Here is a 27,890-nt window from a genome sequence, read left to right as displayed (position 1 = left end):
TGAGATGCTGAAGGATGACTGAGGGGTAACTAAGTAAAAAGCCGAGGGAGGCCCGGCTGGTGTGGTTCAGTGGTTGAGCATCAGCCCATGAACCAGGAGGTCCTGGTTAGATTCCAGTCAGGGCACAAGCCCTGGTTGCTGGCTCATCCCCAGCAGGGGGTGTGTAGGAGGCAGCCGATCAGTGTTTCTCTCCCTCTCCCTTCCTCTCTCTGAAATCAATAAAAATATATATATTTAAAAAGCTGAGGGAGGAGCCTCTGATGGGAAGACTGGCACAGATGAGGGGCTGGGAAAACAGCACTGGGATCTCAGAATCCGACATCACTCTCCATTCCTTCCTCCCCCACCTCCTGGGCCTCCCCCCTCGTGGGCATGCCCGAGAGGCCCCGTCATCCCGCTGGGTGCAGAGACGGGCCTCTGGGAATCACACTTTTAGCAAACAGCCTGTGGTAGGGAGACAGAGCGGACTGTGGAACAGACAAGAGGCCAAGACAAGCTCCCCTCTCCTCACTGCTCTTGGGACTTGGCCAGCGGAAGCCAAGCCCCAGGCAGCCACCCTGTCCCTAGTTCCCACTCGGTGGGGTCAGACTCACTTGGATCCTCCTTCATTGCCCCTCCCCCAAGGGCAGCAGCCTAAAATACCTGGGCTGAGTAACATGAAGTGTGAACAGGATTTTTCAGGACGTCTGGTCCCCAAGCAGAGCATCACTCCCTAGTCCTGTGGTGTGAGTGCGGCTGGCGGGGGACTCTGTGGATCCTCGGAACAGATGCTGGACAACCCGTTTCTGGGCAGAGTCAGTGCCTTGAGCAGGGCTGGTGTCTCAGAGTTCCCTCTGGGCAGGGTGGAGTGTGAAGAGCTTAGCGGGAGCCCCTACCTCAGCTCCCTCTCCTCTCTCTACACGGCCCAGACCTTCCTGGTTTGCCTGCTCCAGAATCCAGGGAGCCGAACAGAGTTGGTGCTTTCCCACTTGGCTTCTTGTCTGTTCCACAGTCGGCCTCCCTACCACCCCCTCTCCCTGATCCCGGTGTTGGCAGATTTACACCCTGCGGTGTCTCTTACCACCCCCACCCCTGCCCCTCTTGAGTCTCTGCTTTAGGCGGTGTGCTTCTCTGCCCCTTGATCTCTCCCTCAGCTCCTGTCTCCTTGTATTAAATGCTGGCTCTACTGCCTACTAAGATCTTTAGCAAGTTGGACGGCCACTCTGCCTCTCAGTTTCTTCATTCGTAAAATGTGGATCCCAGTAGCTGCCTCATAGGCACCTTTGTCCTAAAGATATGATGACGTTGATAAAGCATAGTGTTTTCTCTCCCGCCCCAGGTGGCTGTAGCACAGAGCAGGGAGGGGAGGTTGGGCCAGGCCACATGGGCTGGGGAAGATGGCAACAGGGCCTGGCTGGCTGTCCCCTCTGTCTGCTCTTGAGGTGCCACGCATTGCTGGGCTAAGTGCTCAAGTGTCAACTTTGCAGGGTTAGAACTCTTGATTTTGGGGGCCCAGCACGAGCTCCTTGCCTCTCATGCCCCTCCCCTCTCTTGTGGCCTGGATTGGCCAGGAGAGATCCCAGTGAGGTGACAGGATGCGGTGCAAAGGTCACAGCTGGAGTTCAGGCAGTGCCCAGCCTCAGTTCCAGCTCAGCCACATCCTGGGCAAAGCCTAACTCCCCTGAGCCTCCTTTCTGCATTTGTAAAATTAGGGTGATCTGTTGTGGATTATTGGACAGATTAGTGAGCTCATGCATGCGAAAGGCCATAGCCCAGCACCTGGCCCCTTGCAGGCCCTCGGCACGGCTGGCTGTGGTTGACCAGCACCCCTGCAGCTGCTCCAGGCACGCATAGTTCGTGGCTGTGAGGCCAGATTGTCTGCATTTTCCACCTTGGCCCTCTCCGGCTTCCTGAATCGTCTGCACATTTACTCACTCAACAAGCATTTGCTGATGCTGACCCCTGCCAGAGCCGTCCAGCTCAGCTCCCACTGCCCAGACTCTCCTCCGAAGCCTCAGCACCGCCTCTGGCTCCTAACACAGCCACGCCCCTCAGGACTCCTGGGTAGTTACAACTCCAGGGAGGAGGGCAGCTTCCCTGGGCTGTGGGATTCTGGGGCTCAGGTGGTGGGGTAGGGAGAGGGGAGCGCATGCTGAGGAGTTGATGCCTGGGCTGCACTGTGATTGGGGGCAGCAGTTGGCTACGAGGAGAGGTGGGGTAGGGCATTCCAGGCAGAGGGAACAGCAGGAGCAAAGAAGGGTTCCGAGGATTTCCTGCAGAGGGCAGGGCTGGGTGGCTGTGATGTGGGAGAGGCTGTAGGGACAAAAGCAGGGAAGGCCTTGCCAGCAGGTGTCCTCCTGGCCATGCATGTCAGGTGCCTGCAGTGTGCTGAGCTTCGGCCAGGCTTTGGAGCCAGGGGTGAATCCACCAGCTATGTCTCTGCCTTCCACAGTTCCCGCACATGTTAGAGGAACTCCGTGGACCCGCCCCCGGTAATTGCAGGGAGTCATTCTGGTGGGGCTGGGGAGGCGGGGAGACAGGACTGAGGAAGGAGACAGCCTGGCAGGGCTGTGCTAGGGGCTGGAGGTCGAACGGAGGCTCCAGTTTCAAGCCTGGGCAGTGGGAGCTGGGGCTGGACAGGTTCTCGGGTCCCAGGATAAGGTGGCCGTGCTGGGAAACGGGAGCTTTGGGTCACAGGCCGTGGGGGAAGGACTTCGGAGCAATGTCTGTCCAGAATGGTGTTCAGGAGGATGAGTTTGGTGTGGGTGGGTGTGAGGTGGATTGGGCGGGGAGGGCCTCAGTGTGTGGAAACCAGAGAGGCCAGCTCTGGGTGATGGAAGAGAGAGCTGTGTGACCTTGGGCTGGCCCCTGAAACCCTGGCCTCAGTTGTCCCCCGAAGCACTGTCAGACCTACAGGAAGTCAGGAGGCTGCCAGGTGACTCGTGGTGAGGCAGAGCAGGGAGAGCGAGCAGCGGCCCAGGCTGGTGCTCCTGCCCTGCCTTCTGGCCTTGCCCGGAGCCAACACTTCCCAGGCCCTGGGTTCATTCCCTGAGGAGTGTGTGTGACTCAGACCCAAGCCACTGAGTCCAGGAGTCACAGAGGGCACCGAGGGGCCTCTCCTGAGCTCCTGCCATGTGCCAGAGGCTGGCAGGAGGCTTCTCCAAGCCTCACAACAGCTCTGTCGTGGGGACTAGACATTCTCACGGATGGGTGAGGGAGTAGGTGCCCCTCACAGCCAGATGGTACAAATCAGGTCTTTCTTGACGGCAAATCCTCTCCACTTCAACTCTGCTCCTGCTGTCCATGAGACACAAGAGGAATGGGGGCGAGAGCTGGGGGTGTCTGTTAGAGGAGGGAGGAACAGGGGAGATTATATACCTCTGAGGCCTCTGTGTGGGGTAACAGCTGATGGGAGCCTGGACATTGGAGCCAGACTGACCTGGGATCACGTCCCAGCTGTGCCACTGGGGAGCCCAGGACAGAGAAAAGCCTCTGCTCTATCTGACTCTCCACGGAGGGCCTGGCACAACCAATAAGTGAGTCAGTTGATTGGTGGAATGAATGAGTGAGTGAATGAATGAATGAATTCTGCTTGTCAGTTTTGAGCTTAGGCATTTTGGAGTGCAGGGGGAAGGTTTGCAAGGGAAGATCCAAAGACCCTTTGGGGCAGGAAAGCAGGGTGATATAGTGGCAGAGCTGGGGCTCCGAAGCCAGACATAACGAAGTTCAAATCCCGAGTTCAAAGCCACATACTGGCTGTATCTTTGGGCTTGTGACTTTACCTCTGAAGCTCATTTCTTTGCCTGTAAAGTGGGAATACAATGCATCCTGGAGAGGAGGGAGGAACAGGGGATATTATATACCTCTGAGGCCTCTGTGTGGGGTAACAGCTGATGGGAGCCTGGACATTGGAGCCAGACTGACCTGGGATCACGTCCCAGCTGTGCCACTTACTGAGAGAATGAGCTGGGGCCATATATACACGACCTCTCTGAGCCTCAGTTTTCTCATTTGTGAAATGGGAGTAGTAATAGATCCATACGGGGGACTGGGGGTTAGGAGAAGTTCATGAGGTATGACGTGAGGGACTGCAGCACAGAACCAGGCATTTAGTAAGTATTCAGCAAACATTTTCTATTATTATGTCTACTTAGAAGAGGAGTGAGACTTGCTTCTCATTCATTTGATCGATATTTATCAAGCCCCATAGGAACCAGACTTATTGGGTGGATACTACAGGGAAACTTGATCAGTTCAATATTAGAAATATTCTTTTACTATAAAGGTAACACAGTGGTTATTTCAGAGAAAAGCTTTGCCATTTTGGTGTATTTCTTTTCTCTCTCTCTCTCTCTCTCTCTCTCTCTCTCTCTCTGTTTTAATGCCACGAGGATCACACTTTATTGAAATAATGAGCACATTATATAAACTATTTTGTAAACTGCCTTTTCACTTAACATTATCTCATGCGCATGTACTCATGGTATCAAACACTCTCTGAAAACATGATTATTTTTATGGCTGCATTATATGAGTGTGTTCTATGTGGGGGGGACTTACATGATTTCTAATATTATGCCAATCTAAATAATGCATCTGTGAACATTCTGGAACACTTATGTTTGTGTATGATTTCTATAAGAAATTTTGCAATTGTCAAAGCTCTCCAAGAAGACCTGGGCTGCTGTGTAATGTAGGGAGCGCCCCGTCACTGGCGGTGTGCAAGAGGACACCGCATAACCACTGGTGCAGGTTTGGCACTGCAGATTTGGGTGGAGAAAAGATAAGACAAACAATTCCAGGCCCCTCTCACCATGCCTGAGATTTGAAGAATGCTTCTCAGATGTGATCTCAGATTCCCTCTCTCCCCTTCCTGGCAGATGATGCCTGGATTTTGAGAGGAAGGGGGTCTGTGCAAGGCATGATTTCATTAAGCTCAGAGTCCTGGGACCTCTAAATCCAATTGGCTACTCAGCACATCATAACATGCCCAGGAAGAGGGATAATCGTGGGGCGAGTAGAGCAGAAAGTCTGGCTTAAATGAGCAATTTAGGCCCCATTATCAGCTGGGAGATACGGGGTGGGATGGGGCATCTGGGTTGTGCTCTGTTGATTTATAGCTCCCGGTGCAGCTGCGAAAATCAGCCGCTTTGTCTCTGGCCTGGGTGGGTGTGAGCAGAAAGAATCATGTCTTTCTTTTGTAGCTTTCTGAGTCATTCTTGATAAGTAGAAAGAACTCAAACTTCGAAGTCCTTCACGGCCCAAAAGCCCCATTCAATAAACATCACACAGAGAGAGGGAGAAACAGCCTCGCACTTCTCCCTGCAGAAGTAACCTTTTCACCAAGGCCTAGAATTTTGAATCGTGGATGATCATTCTCTCTCTCTCTTTTTTAAAAAATATATCTTATTGAGTTTTTACAAAGAGGAAGGGAGAGAGATAGAGAGTTAGAAACATCAATGAGAGAGAAACATCAATCAGCTGCCTCCTGCACACCCCCAACTGGGGATGTGCCCGAAACCAAGGTACATGCCCTTGACCGGAATTGAACCTGGGACCCTTGAGTTCGCAGGCCGACGCTCTATCCACTGAGCCAAACCGGTTAGGGCTGATCATTCTCTTTATTGAACACTTATGTTGTGCCAGGTGCTCTGCTTAGAGATGTGTATATAGTTTCCCGTTTAATCCTTATGCCCATATGAGGTGAGCCCCCCTATTATAGATGAGGAAAGTGAGGCTCAGAGAAGTGACAGTGACTCCAAGTTCTGATCTTAGAGCCCACACTCTTAACCACTGCCCTGGCTTCTGCCACCTCGTATGTCAAGTGCAGTCCGTCTGATTTACAAATGAGGAAACTGGGGCCCGGGACATGTTCTGTGTCTTTTGAGTTTGTGGCCAAGCCAGAGTTGGAACCTGCTTTTCCTAATCCCTTGTCCCCTCTTCTTGCATTTCTTTCCACACTTAGAATTACCCGGGCTAAGGGAGAGCCAAGGAGTAGCTAGAAGTAGTAGTTCTGGGAGCATGAGAAGTGGGTTCCTGCCCAGGTCAGTCCAGCCTGGGTGCCGGTGACAATGCCTGACAGGCCCCAAAGAACCCTAAGTGTCGTCTGGCAGCTGCTGGAGAGGCAGCCACATCCTTAGAGGTGGAGAGGTTGGGATTCAAATCCAGGTCTGCTTCTTGCTGGCTGTTCACCCTTGGGCTCACCCCACTGAGCCTGTTTTCTCATCTGTGAAATGGGGATGATAGAGAAACACTTGATTGTCCAGAGCCTGTCACATAGAAAGAGGGGCAACACACACAAAAATAGATGGTCACGAAATAGTGTTTTCTTTTACAAAAAAAAAATATTTTTATTGATTTCAGAGAGGAAGGGACAGGGAGAGAGAGAGAGAAACATCAATGATGAGAGAGAATCATTGATCAGCTGTCTCGTGCACGCCCCCCACTGGGGATTGAGCCCATAATCCAGGCATGTGCCCTGACGAGGGATCGAACTGCAACCCCCCTGGCTCATAGGTTGAGGCTCAACCACTGAGCCACACTGGCTGGGCTGAAATCGTGTTTTCTAATTGCAGTGTAATTGTTCCTGTGTTTGCCTTCCCTTTTACACTGGCTGCTCCTGGAGGGCAGGGACTGTGTCCCATTCATCTTCTCTCTTGTTTCCTAGTTCGATCCCTGGCCCTAAGGAGCCATCACTAAGCATTTCTTAATATCTAGTTGACACTTTGTTAATGAGATTCCCTCTCTTGAGCTGGGTTCTATAATAAAAATCCTCCAACTACCAGACAAGAGGGAAGTAAAATGTGCAGGGACCTCGGGTCTCGGTTCTCTCTCGAATAACCCCTTCTCAGCCCAGGAGATCTTTCCTCCAGGGGCCTTCTCTGATCCCCCTCCTCTGTGTTCCACAGTGCCCTCATGGGTCCCATTACAGCGGGGACCACACACATTTTCAAACACATGATTGCTCATCTCTTTCTCTACCCCCCAAATGAGCAGATGTGTGGTGGTGGTGGTGGTGGGGTGTGTGTGTGGGGCGGAGGGGGGTAGAATCCTTTGTTCAAAGCTGGATACTCAGGTGTTTGGTCAGTAGGTGTTTGTAGGAGGGATATGTCCTATTTCCAGAGACCCATGGATTGACCAGCCACACTTGAGGAACTCTGTTGTGTCCGACTGCTCCATCCCTTGGTCCAGCCATCCGTAAGCCTCCGTGGCTTCCACGAGCATATTGTGGTTCTTGAACTGATCGGAATGAGGAGTCTGCCCTGTTTGTTGCTGACCTGGCTGGCCTCCCTGCTCATGTTCAACTCAGTGGCCCTGTGTTTCCATAGTCCAGTCCTTAAGCTCCTGTGACACACTCACTGGGTCTCATTATAATGAACCACCTTCCTTCCTCAGGCTCTGCCAAAACGGAGACAGCTAATTAATTTCTGGCCACTCGCCACTCCTCAAATGGTGGGCAGGGCTGTCGCTTGCAGCCCTTGCTGCCCAGCCGCCTTGTTTTGCCAGTCGGAAGAGCAACCACCCTTTGTCTGCAAACAGAGGGAGTCCCCGCTGGACCCCTGCTCGCTGGCAGCTGCTTTATTTAAGCTGTTCCCACAATGGACAGAGCCTTTGTGATCACTGCTGTCGCTGTGCCTTGGTTTCCTCATTTGTAAGACAAAGCGATTGAACTTGACATTCAGGGAGAAGAAGGTGTGGAAGAGGTTAGGAGTGTCTGAGCCTCAACAGTCCTCATCTGTAAAATGGGGTTGCTACCGCTCACCGCCTGTGGTGGTTGTGCAGATTCCATGGGACAATGAACACACATGGGCACTTATTTAGTCAGTGCTCAGTGAATACTCTCACCAGCCATCTTTCCTTTCAGTGCTAACATTCTATATTCCTGATGAAAAAAAGTCCTTTTGTTGGGAGAGCTGGAGAGTGGAGCAATTTTAACAGACATTGCTTCTGTGTTTTAGGCCACGGCTGGCAACACGGTGAACCCCTCTCTATTAGTTTCCTTGGGCCGCCGTACCAAATGACCATAAACTGGGTGGTTTAAAGCAACAGTCTAGGAGGCTAGAGGTCTGAAACCAAGCAGAGCCACACCCCTCTGAAGGGTCTAGCGAAGACGACTTCCTTTCTAGCTTCTGGTGCTCATGGGCAGTCCTTGGCCTCCCTTGGGCTCGCAGCTGTATCATTCCAGTTTTAGCCTCTGTTTTCACATGGCTGCTAGCTTCTGGTGCTCATGGGCAGTCCTTGGCCTCCCTCGGGCTCACAGCTGCATCCCAGTTTTAGCCTCTGTTTTCACATGGCTGTTCCTTCTCTCTGTGTGTCTCTGTGTTTCCTTTCGTAAGGACACCCACCAGTCATTGGATTTGGGTCCACCCTAATCTCGTATGGCTTCATCTTAGTGAATTTCGTCTGCAAAGACCCTATTTCCAAATAAGGTTGCATTCTGAGGTGCCAGGTAGACGTGAATTTTGGGGACATCTATTCAACCCAGTACACTTCCTAGGCCCACTCTCCTCCTGTGTATGAGCGTGATAATAGCAGCAATTTCATAGGGTGTTTGGAGTCATTAAACGAGATCATCCATGTAAATGTCATGGTAGAATTCTGTAGACTGTCAGGACCGTGTAAGCACTGAGTCTGTGCAGCTGCTGTGATGGAGATGGTGGTGAAGATGAAGACGGTGATGGGGGCGGTTCTACCCATGGACCTAAGCTACCTTGGTTGATCATTGGACACGGACCTAGAACACAGGCATCTACTAAGAGCCCAGCGCCGCTTCAGGAATTCTGGAGCCTTGGACAGGAGCCCCCTTCCCCTCTGGCCTCAGCTGTCCTGAACCCTCCCTAGGACTCATCCTGGGGATGCAGCTTGGAGGAGTAGAACGTGGCCTTCCAGAAGTCAGGAGAACCAGTTCTCTAAGTCAGAGAACATGTAGCCTTGTGCCTTACATCTTTCCCTCTCCAGGCCTCAGTTTCCCCATCTTTAAAGTGGGAGAGGAGTTTTTAATGAATGATTGCAGATCAGAGTCTCTTCTAGTGCTGAAGTTGCAGCACAGGGCTCTGTGTCCCACCAGTGGTGGCCACAAGGGCCAACACAGAAGTCAGGTTCCTGAGACACCCCGGAGCAGCTCCGTAGGCATCATTCTAGACCTATTTTCATCTGGACAAGAAGAGAAGCTACTGTTATAAGAGTGCGCCTGGCCGTGTGCTAGGGACATCATAGGCATGAACTCATGCGGTACTCACCACACCTCATGTGGTAGGATCGATATACCCAGTTCACAGATGGGCAAACTGAGGCTTGGAGATGTTAGAATTGCCCAAGGTCAGACTGTTAGTTAGAGGCAGAGCTGGGGCTTAAATATATTGTGTCCAGTGACCAAGTCTGTGCTTCTCCCTGGTTTGAACCTTTACTATTTACGGGCTGCCATAACACATTACCACAAACTTGATGGGTTAGAACAGTGGTTCTCAACCTTCCTAATGCCGCGACCCTTTAATACAGTTCCTCATGTTGTGGTGACCCCCAATTTCATTGTTACAAATTGAACATAATTAAAGCATAGTGATTAATCACAAAAACAATATGTAATTATATATGTGTTTTCCGATGGTCTTAGGCTACCCCTGTGAAAGGGTCGTTCGACCCCCAAAGGGGTCGCGACCCACAGGTTGAGAACCACTGGGTTAGAAGAACAGAAATGTATTCTCGCACAGTTCTGGAAGCCAATAAAAAATAATGTCTGCAGGGCTGTACTTCCTCGGAAGGCTCTTGGGGAGAATCCTTCCCCACCCCTTCCGGTTTCTGGTGGCTCCAGGCATCGCTTGGCTTGTGGTTGCATCACTCTGATTTCTGCTTTCATCCTCACATGGCCGTCTCCTCTTCTCCCTGTGTGTCTCTTACAAGCACACTGGTCATTGGAGGTAGGGCCCACCCAGATAATCCAGGATGGGCTCATCTGGAGAGCCTTAACTTAATCACATCGATGAAGACCCTTTTTTCAAATACGCCACAGTCACAGGTACTGGGGGTTGGGATGTGGACTTGTCTCTTTCAGAGCCACTTTCTTTTTTTTTTTCCCAAGTAAAATTTATTTAATAATATAAGAATATGGTATTAAAAACATTTATTAAGAGAAGTAACTTCAGAGGTCTTCTGACTTTATAACTGAAAAACAATGAAAATTGTCCTGTGCTTTCCAAAAAACAAACAAACAAACAATGCCACCTATCTGCCACTTGTTTTTTCACAATAGGGAAATTCTAGTGTTACTCTACCTATTTCAATTCCGGTTTATTTTTTAAGTCACCTTTCCTCAGAAGGAATGCTGGCCTTCTGAGAGAAAATGGGGTATTTATAACCCAGAGGATCTTCTGTTGCCTGATTTTCAAAGAAAGTTGGTTTTCATCTGACTTAGCTAACTTTCATTCAGAAAATTTTAGTAAAATACATTTAAAGCTTGGTATTGTGAGCATGCAGAGGAAAAAAATAAGACTAAATAAAATGAAATAAAAGCTAGAATTAAAAGCCTCTAAATTGTGCAAGTGACTACTAGTCTGACACTGATTCCTGAAACGAGTCCTTGTGCGCAGTGCCAGCCCCAGGTTTGTCCCACCGACTCTTAGAGGACGTATGTGCCGACAACAATAATCAAAACTTACATAGAAACTTATTTTTCCTCAAGTTTTTGTCCTGTGGATGTGAATCACTAAGCTCACACATTTCCCACTTTAAGGAGATAAGGCAAAAAAAAAAAAATCATCTTTGGAGTTTGCTCTGGTTTAAGCTTCATGGAGTAACACATAGGAGGCTACAAATCTGAGGGTTTTCATCTGCGTGGGTCCCTTGGCAAGAAAGTCAGAATCATTGTCACTCTTTTCCAGGGGCTCAGGTTTCCGGACCTGCGACTAGGTTTAGCTGGAGAGAGAGCAATGCTCTCGTCTTCCATGCTCAATTCACTGTCCTCTGAGTTTTCATCATCATCGGCGTCTCCCCCTTGCATTGAGCCCACGATGCATTTGCTAGGTCTTCTTTGCATGAGCACCTCCCTGGCTGTCCGTGGCTTGGACGGCCTCAGGGCCACTTTCAGTTATGGAAGCCTTGGTGGTGACAGTATCTGCTGAGTGCCTGGCCCCTGACGGGGAGGTGCAGGGAACGGGGAATTTCTGGAGTGGTTTAAAAGTAGAAGGAGATGAAAACGGTGTGACTTGGGGAGGCCGATCTGTGGGGCCTGTGTGACAGGGGTGCCACTTCAGCTGACGTTCTGCCAGCAGTGATGCCGGTTTGGTAGGACATACATGAACACCACATCTGGTAATGGGTGGAAGAGCCAGCCACGGGCAGAGACCTGGGAACCTGTCCTCAGGAGCCATCTGTGCTGGCTGGGGCGTATGGCCATGTGGATTGAAATTGCAGATCCCACAGAAAAGGGATTTGGCCTCATTTACTTGCCTGGAGAGATGGGAGAAGCCAGGCCCGAGCACCATCTGTGTCTGTGACGTGATTTCCCTGCATCGTCTCGGGCCCTCCATTCACCTAAGAAGTGGTGTCTTCTTCACTCAGATAATCTCATTAATGAACACATGAGGGCAAACCAAGATGGGAGCTCCAAGAATGGCCACACCGCGCTGAGAGGCCGCTAACCAACCAGCCGTAACAGCTGACACGTACCGAGTACTTCCTTGTGTTAACTCAGGTCTCCCCAAAGCTGGATGAGATGTGTACTGTTACTATCTCCACTTTCCACCATGTGGGAGGCAGGAGGGTTAGGTTTAGTTTCTGTGATTCCATGGGCAGAACCAGGAAAAATAGTGTCAGGTAAGAAGGAGCCAGTCTTTAGCCCTGCCCCATCCCCCCTCCACCCTTTCCCCCCCTTTTTTTGGAAAAAAAAAAAGAGAAAAGAAAGAACTTGACTACCCTGTGAGTTGTGCCAACAACGGGATGGGTTGTGCCTGCAGGTGGGGGTTTGCTGTCTCCAACACACTCAAGTAGAAACTGCGAAGCCATGTGCCTGGAGGGCCATAGAGGGAATGCCCTCTCTGTGAAGTTTCCGTCTAGCTCAGATTCTAGGATTTCTTTCTCTCGGAGACCATCAGATAGCTGGGTGCACGAAGATGTGTATCACAGCCTTATCTATAATAACAAAAAGAGAGGAAACAGCCTGTGTGTCTTTCAACAGGGGATGTATTAAGTAACTTTATTTGGGAGGTTTAGTATCTCTAAGTGAGACTAGATTCAGCCTGAAGTCTGTTCTTGAGCTAAAAATGACTTTTATCCTCTTAAAGGGTTGTTAAATAAAATAAAATAAAATAAAAAAGAATATGCAACAGAGACGTTATATGGCCTACAAAGCCTAAAATATTGACTCTCTGACTCCTCAGAAAGAAGTTGGTTGACCTCTGGACTAGAATAACAATCAGTTTGGTCACCAAAATCTTTATTAATTTATATGTATGATGCCCTGGCTGGTTTGGTTCAGTGGATAGAGCGTCAGCCTGCAGACTGAAAGGTCCCGGGTTCAATTCCAGTCAAGGGCACATGCCTGGGTTGTGGGCTTGATCCCCAGTGGGGGGCGTGCAGGAGGCAGCCAGTCGGTGATTCTCTTTCATCATGGATGTTTCTGTTTCTCACTCCCTCTCCCTTCCTCTCTAAAATCAATAAAAATATATTTAAAAAAAGAATGTAGTTAAAAAAATTTTGTATTTATGGTTATAGAAAGATGGTCACAGCATAGTTTTGAGAGAAACAGGTTACATAACAGTATTAGAGCAAGATCCCAATGATATAAAACAGGGTATGTGTGTTGCATGCTATCTGTAACGATGGTCTGTAGAAGTAATGATGTTTTTAAAGCTTTCTTTATTAAATCATTCTGTATTGTTTGAACATTTTATAGTGAGCAGCTGTTATTTTTGAGCTCCCAAAAGCATTTGGGAATAAAATTAATTCTAAATACTCCAGCAATCCACGCTGTTTGGGACCAAGTGAGTTTTGATCGAGGCTGAAGCCATTTTGTTCGATTTGGTTCCTCTGGTACCACAAGGTGGATCAGACTGTGGGTTGGTGCTCTTACCTTGTTGCTGTTACTGTTATTGTTTTGGTTTTTAGGTCTCTTGCCCTGACTTTGACCCATATGGGGCTTTGTGTATAAATAGAAAAAACATTCCCCTCAGTTTGGTTGAAAACAAAGGAGCTACTTGGATAAATGATCTGACAGTATTTCCCTTTGCTGCCGCAGAGCTGAGTCACTTCAGATTCAGGGCAAACAGGGTGAGGCCCAGGTGTCCTTCAGGGGACCTGGACTGGTCCAGGTTAGAAGGAAGGAATCGAAGAAGGAATGAAGGAGAGAGATAGCGAGTGGGGAAGGGCTGTCCCAATCTGAGCTCTTCACTCCATGACTGGTTACTTTCAAGGGTCCGGACACTGAGACTCCTCTGCCCACAGGGAGTCCTGTCCCCTGTGGATAGCATGAAGGGGACACGGGTTTTGCCTGAGGATGTCCCAGTCTAGTTTGGAAGACTGAGTCATCAACATTCATTCATTCACCAAATGTGTTTGGACACCTGCTTTGTGCTAAGTGCTGCTGCAGGTTCTAGGCACATAGTGGTGACACGTTCTGGGGAACGTATGTTTTAACTGTTCAAGAGAATGCGTGGGGGGCACACAGAGTACTCTGGATTCATGAGAGAAGCGGAAACCGAAGTCCAAGGCAGACACTGGGGTTTCAGGGAAGAGCTCTGGGTTTGAATCTGCTCAGCCTCTTTCTGACTGTGCAACCTTGGGTAAGTTCTGTGTGAATTGGGAATAATAAGTACTGTCTACTCTGTAGGGGGTTCAGTGAGGATTAAATGACGCAGAACGCTTTTCCAGTGCCTGCTACGTAGTCAATGTCCAACAAATGTTTGTTTTCTATTAAAACACAAAACAAAACAAACACAGGTGTAAGGAGTGCATCAAACCATGCCTGAGCAGACCTTGCACATAGTTGTTCATAAATACTGGCTACTGCCCCTCGTGACCAGAGCAGGGGTCCTCAAACTTTTTAAACAGGGGGCCAGTTCACTGTCCCTCAGACCGTTGGAGGGCCGGACTATAGTTTAAAAAAAAACTATGAACAAATTCCTATGCACACTGCACATATCTTATTTTGAAGTAAAAAAACAAAACGGGAACAAATACAATATTTGTATTTGCATGTGGCCCGCGGGCCGTAGTTTGAGGACCCCTGCCAGAGGGGTGTATTTTGTGCTGCATTGACCTCCGCTCCTTGCCCCGTAAGTAGTAACTCCCCATTGGGCCCCGTCATTGTGCCTGTGACATTGTTCTGATGTTTATTGTTCTGTCTCTCCCTGACCCCACCTGGATTGTGAGCAGATTGTCTCCAAAGCCCGGGACATAGCAGGGTTGAGGAATGGTGTGAAAACCGGACGAATGCTATAGAGCCAGCCCACCTCTGGACCAGTGTACTCCACTCGGTCCTGGCCTCCGGATTGGGGCCCTGGCCATGGCCAATGTTTGATAAGGTAGTGCAGGTGGCAGGGAGACAGTGAACAGCAAAGCACAGACCCGAGGGGTTATGAGTGTGGGTTCTGGGAACCAGTTCGAAGTTTGCATCCTGTCACTGTCGCCGCCTAGCCATGTGTCTTTGGGAGCGCCATCTAACTTGGCTCATCTGTAGAACGAGCCTGGCATTAACACTCAGCGTTGCAGTGAGGATGAGATGAAATCATGCATTTGCTGCTTTAGGCATAGTGCCTGGCCCATGGAAGCAAAGGCAGCCAGAGAATATTGCTTAAAGGAAACAAACAACCCACACAAAGCTGTCGGACCAGTCCCATCGAGGCCTGCACGCAGGAGGGAATGCGTCAGCCTTCTTCTGGGCGCCAGGCACTAAGACGTCAGCCAGTCTAACCAACTGCCCCGGGGGTGCCTAGGGGAGAAAATTCTTACAAGGAGCTTGCTTGTCATCCGAGAAGCCCAGCTCTCCAGAGCTCAGGAGGGTGTGTGGGTTTAATGTGGCCCTGCCTGTGCTGCAGTCACACCCCGTCTCCTTCAAATGGAAGGGAAGTCAGTAGAGGTGGTGATGATCTCCCCTGACAGTGGGCTGTTTGACAGAAGACAGGAGGGGTTTAGAGCTCCGGAACTTGTATGATGAAGCCTCGCCGAGGACTGTGATGTTTGGGAGCACATTCCCTAGCAGCTGCGTAATTCAAGGTGAGCTAATGGGGATTTGACTTTGAGAGAAAGCAAAGGGTTTCCCAATGCATCTCAGAGTCAATAGAGGTTCAGCCAGAGCTTACCTCACCTCTGGGGTTGGGTCCAATGGTGAGGATTGAACCTCATGAGAAAAAAGCAGAAAAATATCAGAAGAAAAAACAAACAAACAAAAAAGGCTGCCAGTTCTTGTCTACATGCTGGCTAGTAAGCTAGACATTTTCACACGTTTTGGCTCCTAAAAAGCATGATTACACTGAAATTACCAACAAGAAAACAGGTTCAGAGAGGTGAAATAATTTATCCAAGATCACACAGCTGTCTGTTGAGGAGCCAAATCTGAAAGGCTCTGAAGGACTCCCTCACTGCATTCTCCAGCTTAGAAAATAGACAGCAACAGCTCTTGATTACCCACAACCTTTTTTCTTTATTGTGGTAAAATACACATAACATAAAAGTTACCATCTTAACCATTAAGTGCACAGTTCATTGACATTAAGTGCATTAACATTGTTGTGCAGCTGTCACCACTATTCGTCTTCAGAACTCTTCTCATCTTTGCAAACTGAAGCTCTGTTCTAATCTATACTAATAAAAGCGTAATATGCTAATTAGACTGGATGTCCTTCCAGACGACCTTCAGGAGGAAGCCGGGGCTGTGAGGGAAGCCTGGGTCCCCGGTGGCCGGAGGGAAACCAGTGCCGGCAGCCAGGGGAAGGAAGGCCTACTCTTGCATGAATTTCATGCATCGGGCCTCTAGTTAAATAATAAATCCCCATAGCCCTCTCCCCCAGATCCCAGAAACTGCCATTCTACTTTCTGCCTCTATGAATCTGACTACTCTATGTACCTCATGTCGTATTTGTCTTTTTGTGACTGGCTTACTTCACTTGGCACAATGTCCTTAAGGTGTATCCATGGCATAGCAGGTGTCAGAATTCCCTTCCTTTTTAAGGCTGAATAGTATTCCATTGGCTGTACCACATTTTGTTTATCCACTCATCCATCCGTGGACGCTTGGATTGCTTCCAGCGTTTGGCTGTTGTGAATAATGCTGCTATGAACATGGGGTGTATGTATATCTGAGATCCTACTTTTACATCTTCTGGTTATATACCCAGAAGTGGGATTGCTGGATCATATGGCAATTATTTTAGTTTTTTGAGCTATTGCTGTACTGTTTTCCACAGCATCTGTACCACTTTACATTCCTACCAGCAGAGCACAAGGGTTTCAGTTTCTCCACATCCTTGCCAGTATTTATTTTCTGTATTTTTTTAATAGTAGCCATCCTGCTAGGTATGAAGTACTATCTCATTGTGATTTTGATTTACATTTCCCTAATGATTAATGATGTTCAGCATCTTTACAGGTGCCTATTGGTCATTTATATATCTTCAGAGTTATGCCTATTTAAGTCCTTTGACCTTTTAAAAAAATCTGTGTTTTTTAAAAATATTTTTAAAAATTGATTTTTAGAGAGAGGAGGAGGGAGAGGGATAGAGAGATAGAAACATTGATGAGAGAGAAACTTCAGCAATGGGCTGCCTCCTGCATGCCCCCTCCTGGGATCGAGCCCAAAACCCGGCATGTGCACTGACAGGGAATCAAACCCGTGACTTCTTGGTTCCTGGGTCAGTGCTCAACCACTGAGCCACACGGATTGGGTTGTGGTTTTGTTGTTGTTTGTTTTTTGAGTTGTAGGAGTTCTTTATATATTTTGGATATTAATTCCCTTATCAGATATGTGATTTGCAGGTATTCCGTCTGTGGGTGGCCTTTTTACTCTGTTGGGAGTGTCCTTTGGTGCACAAAAGTTTTTAATTTTGATGTAGCCCAATTTATCTATTTTATTTTTTGTTGCCTATTCTTTTGGTATCATATCTAAGTAACCACTGTCAAATCCAGTGTCATGAAGCTTTTCCCATATTTTCTTCTAAGAGTTTTATAGTTTCAGCTCTTTCATCCATTTTCAGTTCATTTTTAATATGGTATTAAAGAAGGAGCTCAATGTCATATCCACAACTTTTTGAAAAAGGGAAAAAAATTAGAAACCAATGTAGGATTTTGGGGGTGGGGCAATAAGCACTTTATTTTTCTAGAAAGTTCAGTCTCTTGCCCCTTCTTGCTCTGCCTCCGTCTAGCCTCCACGCAGTAGTCAGAGTGATTTTTAAAGAAGCACACATAGATCAGACCAGATCACTCCTCGGCTTAAAATCTCTGATGACTCCCCGCAACCCCTTGCACTCAGAATAAAATCCACACTTTTTGTTCTGGCCCGAAGGTTCCGCATGACTGACTGCTTAGCAGCGGACTGCTGCTGCCTCTCCTGCTGTTTCCTCTCTGGCTCACTCCCCTTTAGTTGCACTTGATTTATGACGATTCCTGCAGCTCACCAGGCTCTTTCCTGCCACAGGGTCTTTGTACATGTTGTTCTTTCCGTCCGAAACAACCTCGCCCTTCATCTTCACAGGACTGACTCCTCATTCTTTCCAACCTGGCACAGATGTCGTTTCATCTCAGCTCGAACTGCCATAACAAAACACCACAAACTGGGTAGCTTAAGCAACAGAAGCTTATTTTCTCATAGTTCTGGAGGCGAAGGTCCAAGATCAAGGTGCCAGAGAGCTCTCTTCCTAGCTTCGCATGACAAGGAGAGAGGGAGCGACGGCGGGGGGGGGGGGGGGGGGGCGGGGAGGGAAAAGGAGAGAAAGAGAGAGATATTAGTGCCCTTATAACAGGTGTCTCTTCTGAAATGGGCACTAGTCCCATCATGACTTCATATAACCCTAAGGCTCTCCCAAGGCCCGATCTCCAAACACCGTCACATGGGTAGGGCTCCGACGGGAATGTGGGGGACACAGTTCAGTTCATTGCACATCTCCTCAGAGCAGCCATCGGTGACCTCCCGGTCCATGCCAGGCTCCTCCCACGAACCCCCTCGTGCTCCCACTGGTAATGTCCATCACTAAACCCTTCCCTTGTTCTTCGTGGTAGAGTGGTAATAGTGGGTAACTGTGCACTAATTAATACAGCGATTTGTTTAATGTCTGCCCCCTCCCTACGACCATACATTTCAAGGAGCCAGACTATCACCTTCTCTCCTATGTCCCCTACTCAGTGCCTGGCACATAAGAGGTGCTTGCTAATGCCTATTGGAGGAGTGAAGACCTTTAGCATAAGCTCACATCCCTTGACTTTTTCACTAACTGTGGGAGGTGGGGGAGGAAGGAAGGTAACACGCACTGAGGGGCAGTAGAGCAAAGTCATTACCAGGTGTGTTGGCACTGAATGCCTCAATTAAATACCAGCTCTGCCACTCACTTGCCCATGTGACTTGGGCAAGTCACTTTACCTTTTATGCCTCAGCTTATGTCTCTTAAGAGATGTCAACACCTCTTTGGAAGATGAAAAGCAATTGGAAGAGGAGTACCAGGCTGAGCAGGGGTGGGGTGTGGGAATGAAAACAGGCAGGGGGTTGAGTCTCCATCGAGGGAGCAGTGAGACATTTAGGCCTCTCACTCTTAGGCCCTGCCCAACCAGGTGACTACCCCTATTTTGCAGGAAGTCAAGATTTTTTCCCTCGAGAAGTTAGCCTGGAGAAACTCCGAGCTCAGGGCCAGCAGACGCAGGAAGGGTCAGGGTGAGATACCGAATGGAAAATGGAGGGATCCCAAGGTGGTCTCTGTCTCTGCTACCAGAATCCCTACAGCCAGATGTGTGTTGCCAGCAGGAGATGGGAGGATTCTTTTCTGAAAGCCTCAGAGAAGAGAACTGATATTTAGCTGTCCCCCAGTGTAAAGCCAGATCTTTCTCAGTCCCCCAACAGGGCCCTGTGCTGACACACCCCTGTCAATTAGTTTAGTGCTTCATGGAAAGATCCACCTTTAGTCACATATTACCAGATAGGTGAAGGCAGTCTCCAGAATAGAAGAGAAAGGCCAATACAGACAGTTAAACAAAAATGTTCGAAGCAAAAAGACAATGCAGAGAGCAGAAGAAAATACAAAAAACTATTATATCCTTAGAGAGGTCAGAGAGGATATTGTATCCATGAAATAAGATGTTATAAAAAGGAATAAGAAGAAAGGGCACTGAAAAAACAAAACACAAGAGCCATAACTTAAAAAAAAAAAAGTCAATAAAAAGGTTGAGAGATAATGAAAAGGAAATGTCCCCCAAAGACAAAGAGATGAAAGTAAGAACATTTGAGATCAATCCAGGAGGCCCAATGTCTGACTAACGGATTGTCCAGACAAAGCAGAGGTGGAAATGACCCAATAACTATAAGGACATTTCAAATCGAAGGACATGAATCTGCAGACTGAGAGGGCCCAATAAAATGAAAAAGAACCACCCAAAGTACATCACCACGGACGTCAGAATACTAGGGATAAAGAGACAATACTAGAAGTTTCTTGGCCAGAGAGGGCAGCTGACAAATCACCAGGAGTCAGAATGGTTCAGATACTTCAGGGGCAACAGGGAAGTTAGAAGATGAGGAAGCCAGGCCTTCAAAATTCTGATGGAAAATGATTTTCAACCTACTCATCCTTATACAGTCAGAGAAATCGGAAGTGAGGATAGAAGGAAGGCATTGTCAGACATGGAAGAGTGTAAAAATGTTATTTTCTATGTGTCCTTTCTTAGGAAGGGACTAAAAGATGTACTGCACCAACACGAGGGCATAAACCAAGATAGAAAAGACGTGTAAGCCAGAAAGCAGGTGCTCTAACACAAGAGCACAGGTGTGCAGCTGGTCTGGAAAGAAACCACCCGCAGAGTGAAAGGGGAGGAGGGCCCTAGCTGCTTTGGCTCAGTGGGTAGAGCGTCAACCTGCGGACCCAAGGGTCCCGGGTTCGATTCCGGTCAAGGGCATTCTCTCTGTGTTTCCCTCGCTTTCCCCCTCTCTCTAAAAATTAATGGAAACATACCCTCTGGTGAGGATTTTAAAAAAAAAAGAAAGGGAAGGAGAGTGACTCCAGGAGATAGATCACTAGGAAAAGGAACTGGTATATTATGTGACTACATGGGAAAGGCATTTTATGGGTCTGCTGGAATGTTTGAGGAGATTTAGCAATATGTGTACAAATGAAAAAAAAAAAGGAGGCAATTATTAATTCCAGGAAAAACAAAAATCTGTAGTAGAAAATAAATGTGATTATAGCATACCATTTGGCTCAGCAGTGGACAATATCGACAAAGTCATAAGAATATAAACCCCACGCCCTAACCGGTTTGGCTCAGTGGATAGAGCTGGACTGAATGGTCCCAGGTTCGATTCCAGTCAAGGGCATGTACCTTGGCTGCGGACACATCCCCAGTAGGGAGTGTGCAGGAGGCAGCTGATGGATGTTTCTCTCTCATCCATGTTTCTAACTCTCTCTCCCTCTCCCTTCCTCTCTGTAAAAAATCAATAAAATATATTTTTTAAAAAAGAATATAAACCTCACAAAAAAGAGTATAAACCTTGAATATCGGTTTAACTTAAATTTTAAAAATTGTGGTAAAACTATATTGGAAGAATGGGGAGGGGCGGTGGCATTGGGTAGTGTAAGAGAGTGGGGGAGGTCATTACTAGTGTTCCGTAATACCTGATTCTCCCTGCTTCTGGATACATAAAAGACTTCACTTCTCAGCCACTTGCTGTTGGCTGGGGCCACAGGACTAGTTCTAGTCCATGGGCTTCAGGTGGAAGTGCTATGCTGCAGCTAGACCAGAGCCGGCCCTGTAGCTGTCTCTTCTCCCTCCCTCCAGTGATCAAGGAAGCCTCAGGCAGAGCCTAGCGATTACAGCAGGCTGGGATTATCTTGTGGCGTATAGTCCTGGAAGCACTGACAGCACTCTGCAGGGGTGAGGGAGAGACCTTGGTTGTGTTAAGCCATTGAGATTTTGGGATTGTTTGTCATGGCTGCCTAGCCTGGCTCGACCGAATACAAACTTCAGCTACTGTCTAACATGGCTACATCAGGAAACCACCATTTAAACATGCTGTTTAGAATGATGGAGATAATGATTAGAAGAATAACTAAAAACGTGAAAAGTGGTGGCTCTGGCGAGCAGGCCAGAGGCATGGGGAAGGGGCGGGCAGAGGGGCACCTATTTTCATTATGGTGCTATGTGACTTTTTATATGATGTCATTGGATTACACTGGCAGAAATAAAATTTTATAAAAAGCTATATGCATATATGTGGTTTGGAAGGAGGCCCGCCAAACCATTATAGTGGCTGTCTCTTAGCGGGGAGGGGATGCGAGATGGAGTGTCTGGGTGCGGAAGGCACTGTGGGAAAGGAGCTCGCGCAGATGGAATGCCCGTCTGAGGGGTTTGGCTTTTATCCAGATGGCAATGGGGAGCCACAGAAGGACTGTAAACAGAAAAGTGTCCTGAGCAAATCTGCCTGTTATTGTGAGCACCCCGGCTTATGTGGATGATGACTTGAGGGGCGGAGAGGCTGCTGTGGTGGTCCCTGTGAGAGCTGGTGAGACCTGGCCTATACAACAGATGCCTATTGAAAGCTTGCTATTTACCGGGCACTGTTGGTAGGGCCGGTAATACAGCAGGGAACAAAATGGACAAAAGGCCTGTCTTCGGGGAGTTTATGTGGGCGAGAGAGTCAAATGGACAGAAAAGAAGATAAATATTAAGTCAGGCGGTAGTTCGTGATATAAAGAAAATGAAGCAGTGTTAGGAGCGAGAGAGTGATGGTAGGGATAGGGAGGTCAGGGCAGCCTCTCTGAGGAGGCGACATTTGAATAGAGTCCTGAGTTAAGTGAAGGAGCAAGCCGTGCACAACTGGGGACTCAAGGCTTCTAGGAAGAGTGAGCAGCAGTCCAGAGGCCCTGAGGTGGAAGTGGGCTGGATGTGTCCAAGGAACAGGGAAGAAGTGAGGGGTGGGGGGGACAGCCATCAAAGGAAGGTTCTGGGAGCTGAGGCCTAAGAGGTGGTTGGGGCCAGTTTGTGGAATTGGCCTTGAGCGCAGGAAAGCGGAATGATTATTTATTTATTTTTTTGGTTAATCCTCATCCAAGGATATTTTTTCCACTGAATTTTAGAGAAAGTGGAAGGCGGGGGGGGGCAGAAACAGAGAGAGAGAAACATCAATGTGTGAGAGACACGTCGATTGGTTGCCTCCTGCACACTCCCAACCAGCACTGGGGATCGAGCCTGCAACTGAGGTACGTGTCCTTGGCTGGGAGTTGAACCCGCAACCCTTCAGGCCAAGGGCCGGTGGTCTAACCACTGAGCAAACCAACTAGGGCAGAGCGGCATGATTTGTCAGAAGAGGCCAACAGGACAGGGCTGGGGGCTGGTTAGCTGCGGGGTGGGGAGGCCTGTGAGGAGAGGGGGCTCTGGCTGGCTGGCAGCACTCGGCCTCTCAGCCCTGCCTGGATCAGCTACAGCAGCTTCATCACCTACTTCCCAGCATCTCACCCCCCCCCCGCCCAGCCCTGGGAATTGAAGGAGCCTTCATAAATCAAAATAGCAGGCAAAGAACAGCCTCTAATTGTTCTGCGTAAAAGAAGCAAAATTAGACGAGTCAGCTGTGGGGTTGAGACTGCCTCCCACACAGCTGTGATCCCGCACCCCACTGAAGACAGACTTTCCAAGACTTGCAATTCTGCTGTCTTCCAGCAAAACTTTCTGCTTCTCCAGCTGCAGGGCAAGTGACGGCTATTTTGGAAGAGAGTAGGACAGATGCTGGCCCTGGAGGACAATGAGTGACTCAGCATCTTTTTTTTAAAGCCAACAAATCAGTGACATCATGGAGCCTTAGCCGGTAGAATCCATTCAGTCATTCCAAACACCTTGAGGGCACGCATCGGTCCAGCCTAGAGGGGTAGAGGCAGAAGTGCGGTTCCACCCTTGGGGTAGAGTGGAGAGAAAGCCTTGGTCCGGGAGTCAGGAGGTCTAAGTTCTTGACTTAGCTCTGCCACTGTCACTCCTCACCTTGGCTCAGTTTCCCCATCTCTCCTCAACATGGGCAATAGGCTACATCGTGTTTCTTAAACTTTAGGATCCATAAGAATCACTTGGGGGAGGGGGTTCTGGTTAAAGATGAAGATTCCCAGAGATTAAGATCTCAAGGTCTGGGGTGGGGGTCCCAGGATCTGCATTTCTTGGGGTTCTTCCAATGATTGTGAGGGAAGTCCTTGGACCACACATTCATAAAATCACTCCCCTCCACCTCTCAGAGTTCTTCTGCTCTGGAATTTGAGGAGTCACTCAGACAGCTCTTCTTTGGGTTCCTCGGATCATTCCAGGGACATGAAAGCAGTCCTTACCCCTGCCTTGGTGCACTGGTATGTTTCCATGATCACATTGCACTGGCACTGTTTTCAGTGTACGAGCCTCCTCCAGCGTACCTGGTGCCCCGCCAGGACTGGAAATGTTGGCCAAACAGGGGCCAGCTGTGGTGCAAGCAGCTGTGTGGCAGCATAGACCGTGGAGGGATGGATGATGGAGAGTTTCGGGTACAGGGTACAGACATTTGGCTTGGACACCTGGGCATGTGTTCTGTGTTGGAGGTCTGACACTGTCCCCTGCTCCCCTTTCCTACAGCTGGGTGAGTCCAGCTGTATGGGAATAAGATAGTCTGGAAAGGACAGTAGGAAGGACTGGGAGCCCATGGAGGACATTCCAGGTGGTCTAAGGTCCTAATCTTTCTGCTAGGCAGAGTCCCTCCATCAGAGCTGCCCAATCATATTCCCAAAAGGCCAGGTCAGTGGTAGAGGGTCAGGTCACTCTGGTCTAGCCCCCAGCTTCGTTCTTTATACTTGAAGAATAATAACATCTATCATATACCAAGCACTTATCATGCTTTGCGCTCTGTCCTAAGTGCTATATCATCTCATTACATTTCATAACAACTTAATGAGATTGGTAAAAATATTGTCCCTCTTTTTACAGTTGTGAACACTAAGACTTAGAAAGGTCAAGTTACTAGCCCAGAAGCATTCAGCTGACAAACAGTAGAGGCAGGATTCGAACCTAGACCTGTTTCCCTCTGGAGCTGTTTTATTTTTAAAAGATAAGGGTTTTTCCTAAAATACCTTCTGCCAAAGTTACTCCAAGCCAGATAAATGCTCTTTCATCTGTTAGAATGGAAAGGAATGATGCTGAATCAGAGAGGTCAGGGTTCTAGTCCCTCCTCTGCCCTGGACTTTTGTGTGACCTTGGATCAGTCATTTCGCCTCCCTGAGTTTCAAGTGAAACAGAAATCTGTGCATTGGGAGAGTTATATGTGCATTTCCTTTTAAGGTACACGAAGATGAAGACAGCCACCAACATCTACATCTTCAACCTGGCCTTGGCAGATGCACTGGCCACCAGCACGCTGCCCTTCCAGAGCGCCAAGTACCTGATGGAGACGTGGCCTTTTGGGGAACTTCTCTGCAAGGCTGTGCTCTCCATCGACTACTATAATATGTTCACCAGCATCTTCACACTCACCATGATGAGTGTTGACCGCTATGTTGCTGTCTGCCACCCTGTCAAGGCCCTGGACTTCCGCACCCCCGCCAAGGCCAAGCTGATCAACATCTGCATATGGGTCCTGGCATCAGGTGTTGGTGTACCCATCATGATCATGGCTGTGACCCGTCCCCGGGGTGAGTGGCCACAGGAGGCAGCACATGGGCCTCTGTGGGTTTATAGGCCACTTACGAGGGTAGAGATATGGACTGCTGATCAATGAAAGTGTGGATGACTGGCCAGTGGGAATATGGATAGTCAACCAATGGGAATGGGAATGGTTGACTGTGGTGAGGATGAATGGCTAGTCAGTAGTCATATGGATTGCTGGCCAAAGGAAATTATCAATGGGATTATGGATGGCGGATTTGTGAGCATGTAGCCGCTGGCCAGAAGTGTGTGGATGACTGACCTTTAAGGAGATAGATGGGTGGCCAGTGGGGTGAGGCTGTCACTGATCCATGAGCAATGGAGGCCACAAGGTCTGCAGTCCCATCCCAAATTCCCTTCCACCCCAGTTTGAAATCATTGGCTCAAATGACCAAAGCAACGCCTAGAGATTGGCCTTCAGAGAATGACAGATAGATAGGTGCATTTCTTCAGAGCAAAATGGTAATTATTAGTATAGTAACCACCTCTATCAGTCAGGGGAGCTGTGCAATGGCTTAAAACAGTAGAAGTTTATTTCTTTTTTTTCCTTCTTTTTAAAAAAATATATTTTATTGATTCTCCACAGAGAGGAAGGGGGAGGGATAGAGAGTTAGAAACATCGATGAGAGAGAAACATCGATCAGCTGCCTCCTGCACAGTCCCCACTGGGGATGTGCCCGCAACCAAGGTACATGCCCTTGACCGGAATCGAACCTGGGACCCTTCAGTCCGCAGGCCGACGCTCCATCCACTGAGCCAAACCGGTTAGGGTAGAAATTTATTTCTTACTCACATTACTGTTCAATGTGAGCAAGAGGAGGGTCTCTATGCCACACATCGTTCAGGGACCCAGGCTCCATATGATGGTTTTGGAATCCTCCACTGCTGGGTCTGGGCAGCAGATGAATATGGAGAGGGAGTGGTGAGAAAGCACAACCACTTTTCCATGTTATGGCCCATCTCTTCCTGGTGATAGCTGGTCACATGACTCCAACTTGATGTAAAGAAGTGGTGCCAAAGTCACTGGTCACTAACCTCTCTGAGCCACGCTATATCATGGGGTGTTGAGAAGATTAAATGAGGTTGTATGTGTAAAATACTTAGGACAAGTATTGGCTCATTGCCAAGGCCCAATAAATAGCAGCAATTAAGATGATTAAGCCTATGAGATAGACAACGCAGACTCCTATCTCCATGGTTTATTTAGGGTCACACAGCCAGGCATTTGGTGGAATTTGGCCTAAAACCCAAGGCTCCTGGCCCTGTATCTGTTGCTCCTTTTGGCCCCTGCAGTGAAAGTTTGCAGATCATCAGTGCTGTGGTGGGAGAGGGGAACAGGCTTGGTGGGAGGCTTCTTGGCCATCGCTGACTCTCACAAGGGTAGAGCCCTTATCAAGTCTCTGAGCTTATTGGTCTTGACTCAGCAGCTGGGCCCTATTCCTCACTGTCAGCCTTCAGTTTACGGGCCATTAACTACAGCCCTGCTGGGGGCTGGGCCAGATGGGCCTCCTCACTTCCCCCCCTTCTCTCTCTCTCTCTCTCTCTCTCTCTCTCTCACACACACACACACACACACACACACACAACTTCCCCAGGGTGTGCCATCAGCACTTATATGCCACTTGCTGTGTGACCTTGCACAGTGCTGCTCCTCTCTGGGCCTGTCCTCCATCTGTACAGTGAAGTTCTGCGACTCAGTTATCCATGTGGATCCTGCCAGCCTGATGTCCCAGGTCCATTCCGTCTGTGGATTCCCAGCCCCCTTCTCACAACTCTCAGGCTCCAAGTCCACTGTGTAGCTCCTCAAATTCCAGAATTCCAAAAGACCTGGGAGTCTCCTGGGCCAGCCTCAGCCTGTATCGGTATCTCACAACATCCCATAAGCTGCGCATCCAGCCCAAGCCCACACTCTAGGGACAGGGAGCTCATGCCCTCCTGGGTGCCCCTCTTATCTCTGGACAAGTCTGGCAGTCGGAAGTTTTTGCCATTAAGCTGAGATTTGCCTCCCCAGCCCTAGCCCCGACCTTTGGACTCCCCCATGTATCTGCCCTGTGAGTGCACCAAGGGCTGGAACCCCACTGTGCTATGTGCTTTACATGCTTTGCCCATTTAATCCTCACAACAGCCCTATGAGGTTTAGATACTGTTGTTAGTCCCACTTTAGGGAAGCTCTTGAGGTTTGAATAGTTTGCTGAAGGCCACACCACACAATTAATAGGACCTGAGTCCTGCTCTTAACTCTCTCTCTATGTCAGTTTAGCAATATCGTTCCCACTGAAACTACTTTGGAAATGTGTGAGCTGTTTTCAGTTATCATAATAACTGGCATTTAGTGAGCTTAGGCTAAATTATAGCATTATTGTTGGGCTTCTAAAGGGACTTGGAGAGAATATAGGAAGGCCTTCTGTACTAGGGCCAATCCAGCTGGGGTCTTGAAAGACGAGTAAGAGTTTACCACGTGCAACGGAGGGGAGTCCAGGTAGAGGAATCACCCTGAGTAAAGGCCAGGAGGAGGCGGTGGGACCGGACCAAGTTGAGAAGGGAGGGTCGCAGGCAGGCCGAGCCCCTGAGGCCCCCATTCCCCTTACCCTGCCTGTTCTTCTTTCTTTCCTTGATGCAGACGGAGCTGTGGTGTGCACGCTCCAGTTCCCCAGCCCCAGCTGGTACTGGGACACGGTGACCAAGATCTGCGTGTTCCTCTTCGCCTTCGTGGTGCCCATCCTCATCATCACCGTGTGCTACAGCCTGATGCTGCTGCGCCTGCGCAGTGTGCGCGTGCTCTCGGGCTCCAAGGAGAAGGACCGCAGCCTGCGGCGCATCACGCGCATGGTGCTGGTGGTGGTGGGCGCCTTCGTGGTGTGCTGGGCGCCCATCCACATCTTCGTCATCGTCTGGACGCTGGTGGACATCAACCGGCGCGACCCGCTCGTGGTGGCCGCGCTGCACCTGTGCATCGCGCTGGGCTACGCCAACAGCAGCCTCAACCCCCTGCTCTACGCCTTCCTGGACGAGAACTTCAAGCGCTGCTTCCGCCAGCTCTGCCGCTGGCCCTGCGGCCGCCAGGAGCCCGGCGGCTTCAA

At 49.0% G+C, this 27,890-nt stretch overlaps 1 protein-coding gene across 1 annotated transcript; it reads left to right on the top strand.

The window, feature by feature from the left end:
* Positions 1–2,349: 2,349 nt before the first annotated feature.
* Positions 2,350–27,888, top strand: OPRD1 (opioid receptor, delta 1; the record flags this gene model as incomplete). Its single annotated transcript, XM_005875244.2, has 3 exons — positions 2,350–2,471; positions 24,448–24,797; positions 27,431–27,888. Coding segments are annotated over exons 1-3 (867 nt in total), but the record flags the coding sequence as incomplete, so codon positions are not given.
* Positions 27,889–27,890: the final 2 nt, after the last annotated feature.

The sequence above is a fragment of the Myotis brandtii genome, unplaced genomic scaffold (assembly GCF_000412655.1).
Source record: "Myotis brandtii unplaced genomic scaffold, ASM41265v1 scaffold456, whole genome shotgun sequence".
Classification (NCBI taxonomy): Eukaryota; Metazoa; Chordata; class Mammalia; order Chiroptera; family Vespertilionidae; genus Myotis; species Myotis brandtii.
Note: the sequence above shows the minus strand (reverse complement) of the source record. Positions and strands in the feature narration are given on the sequence as shown.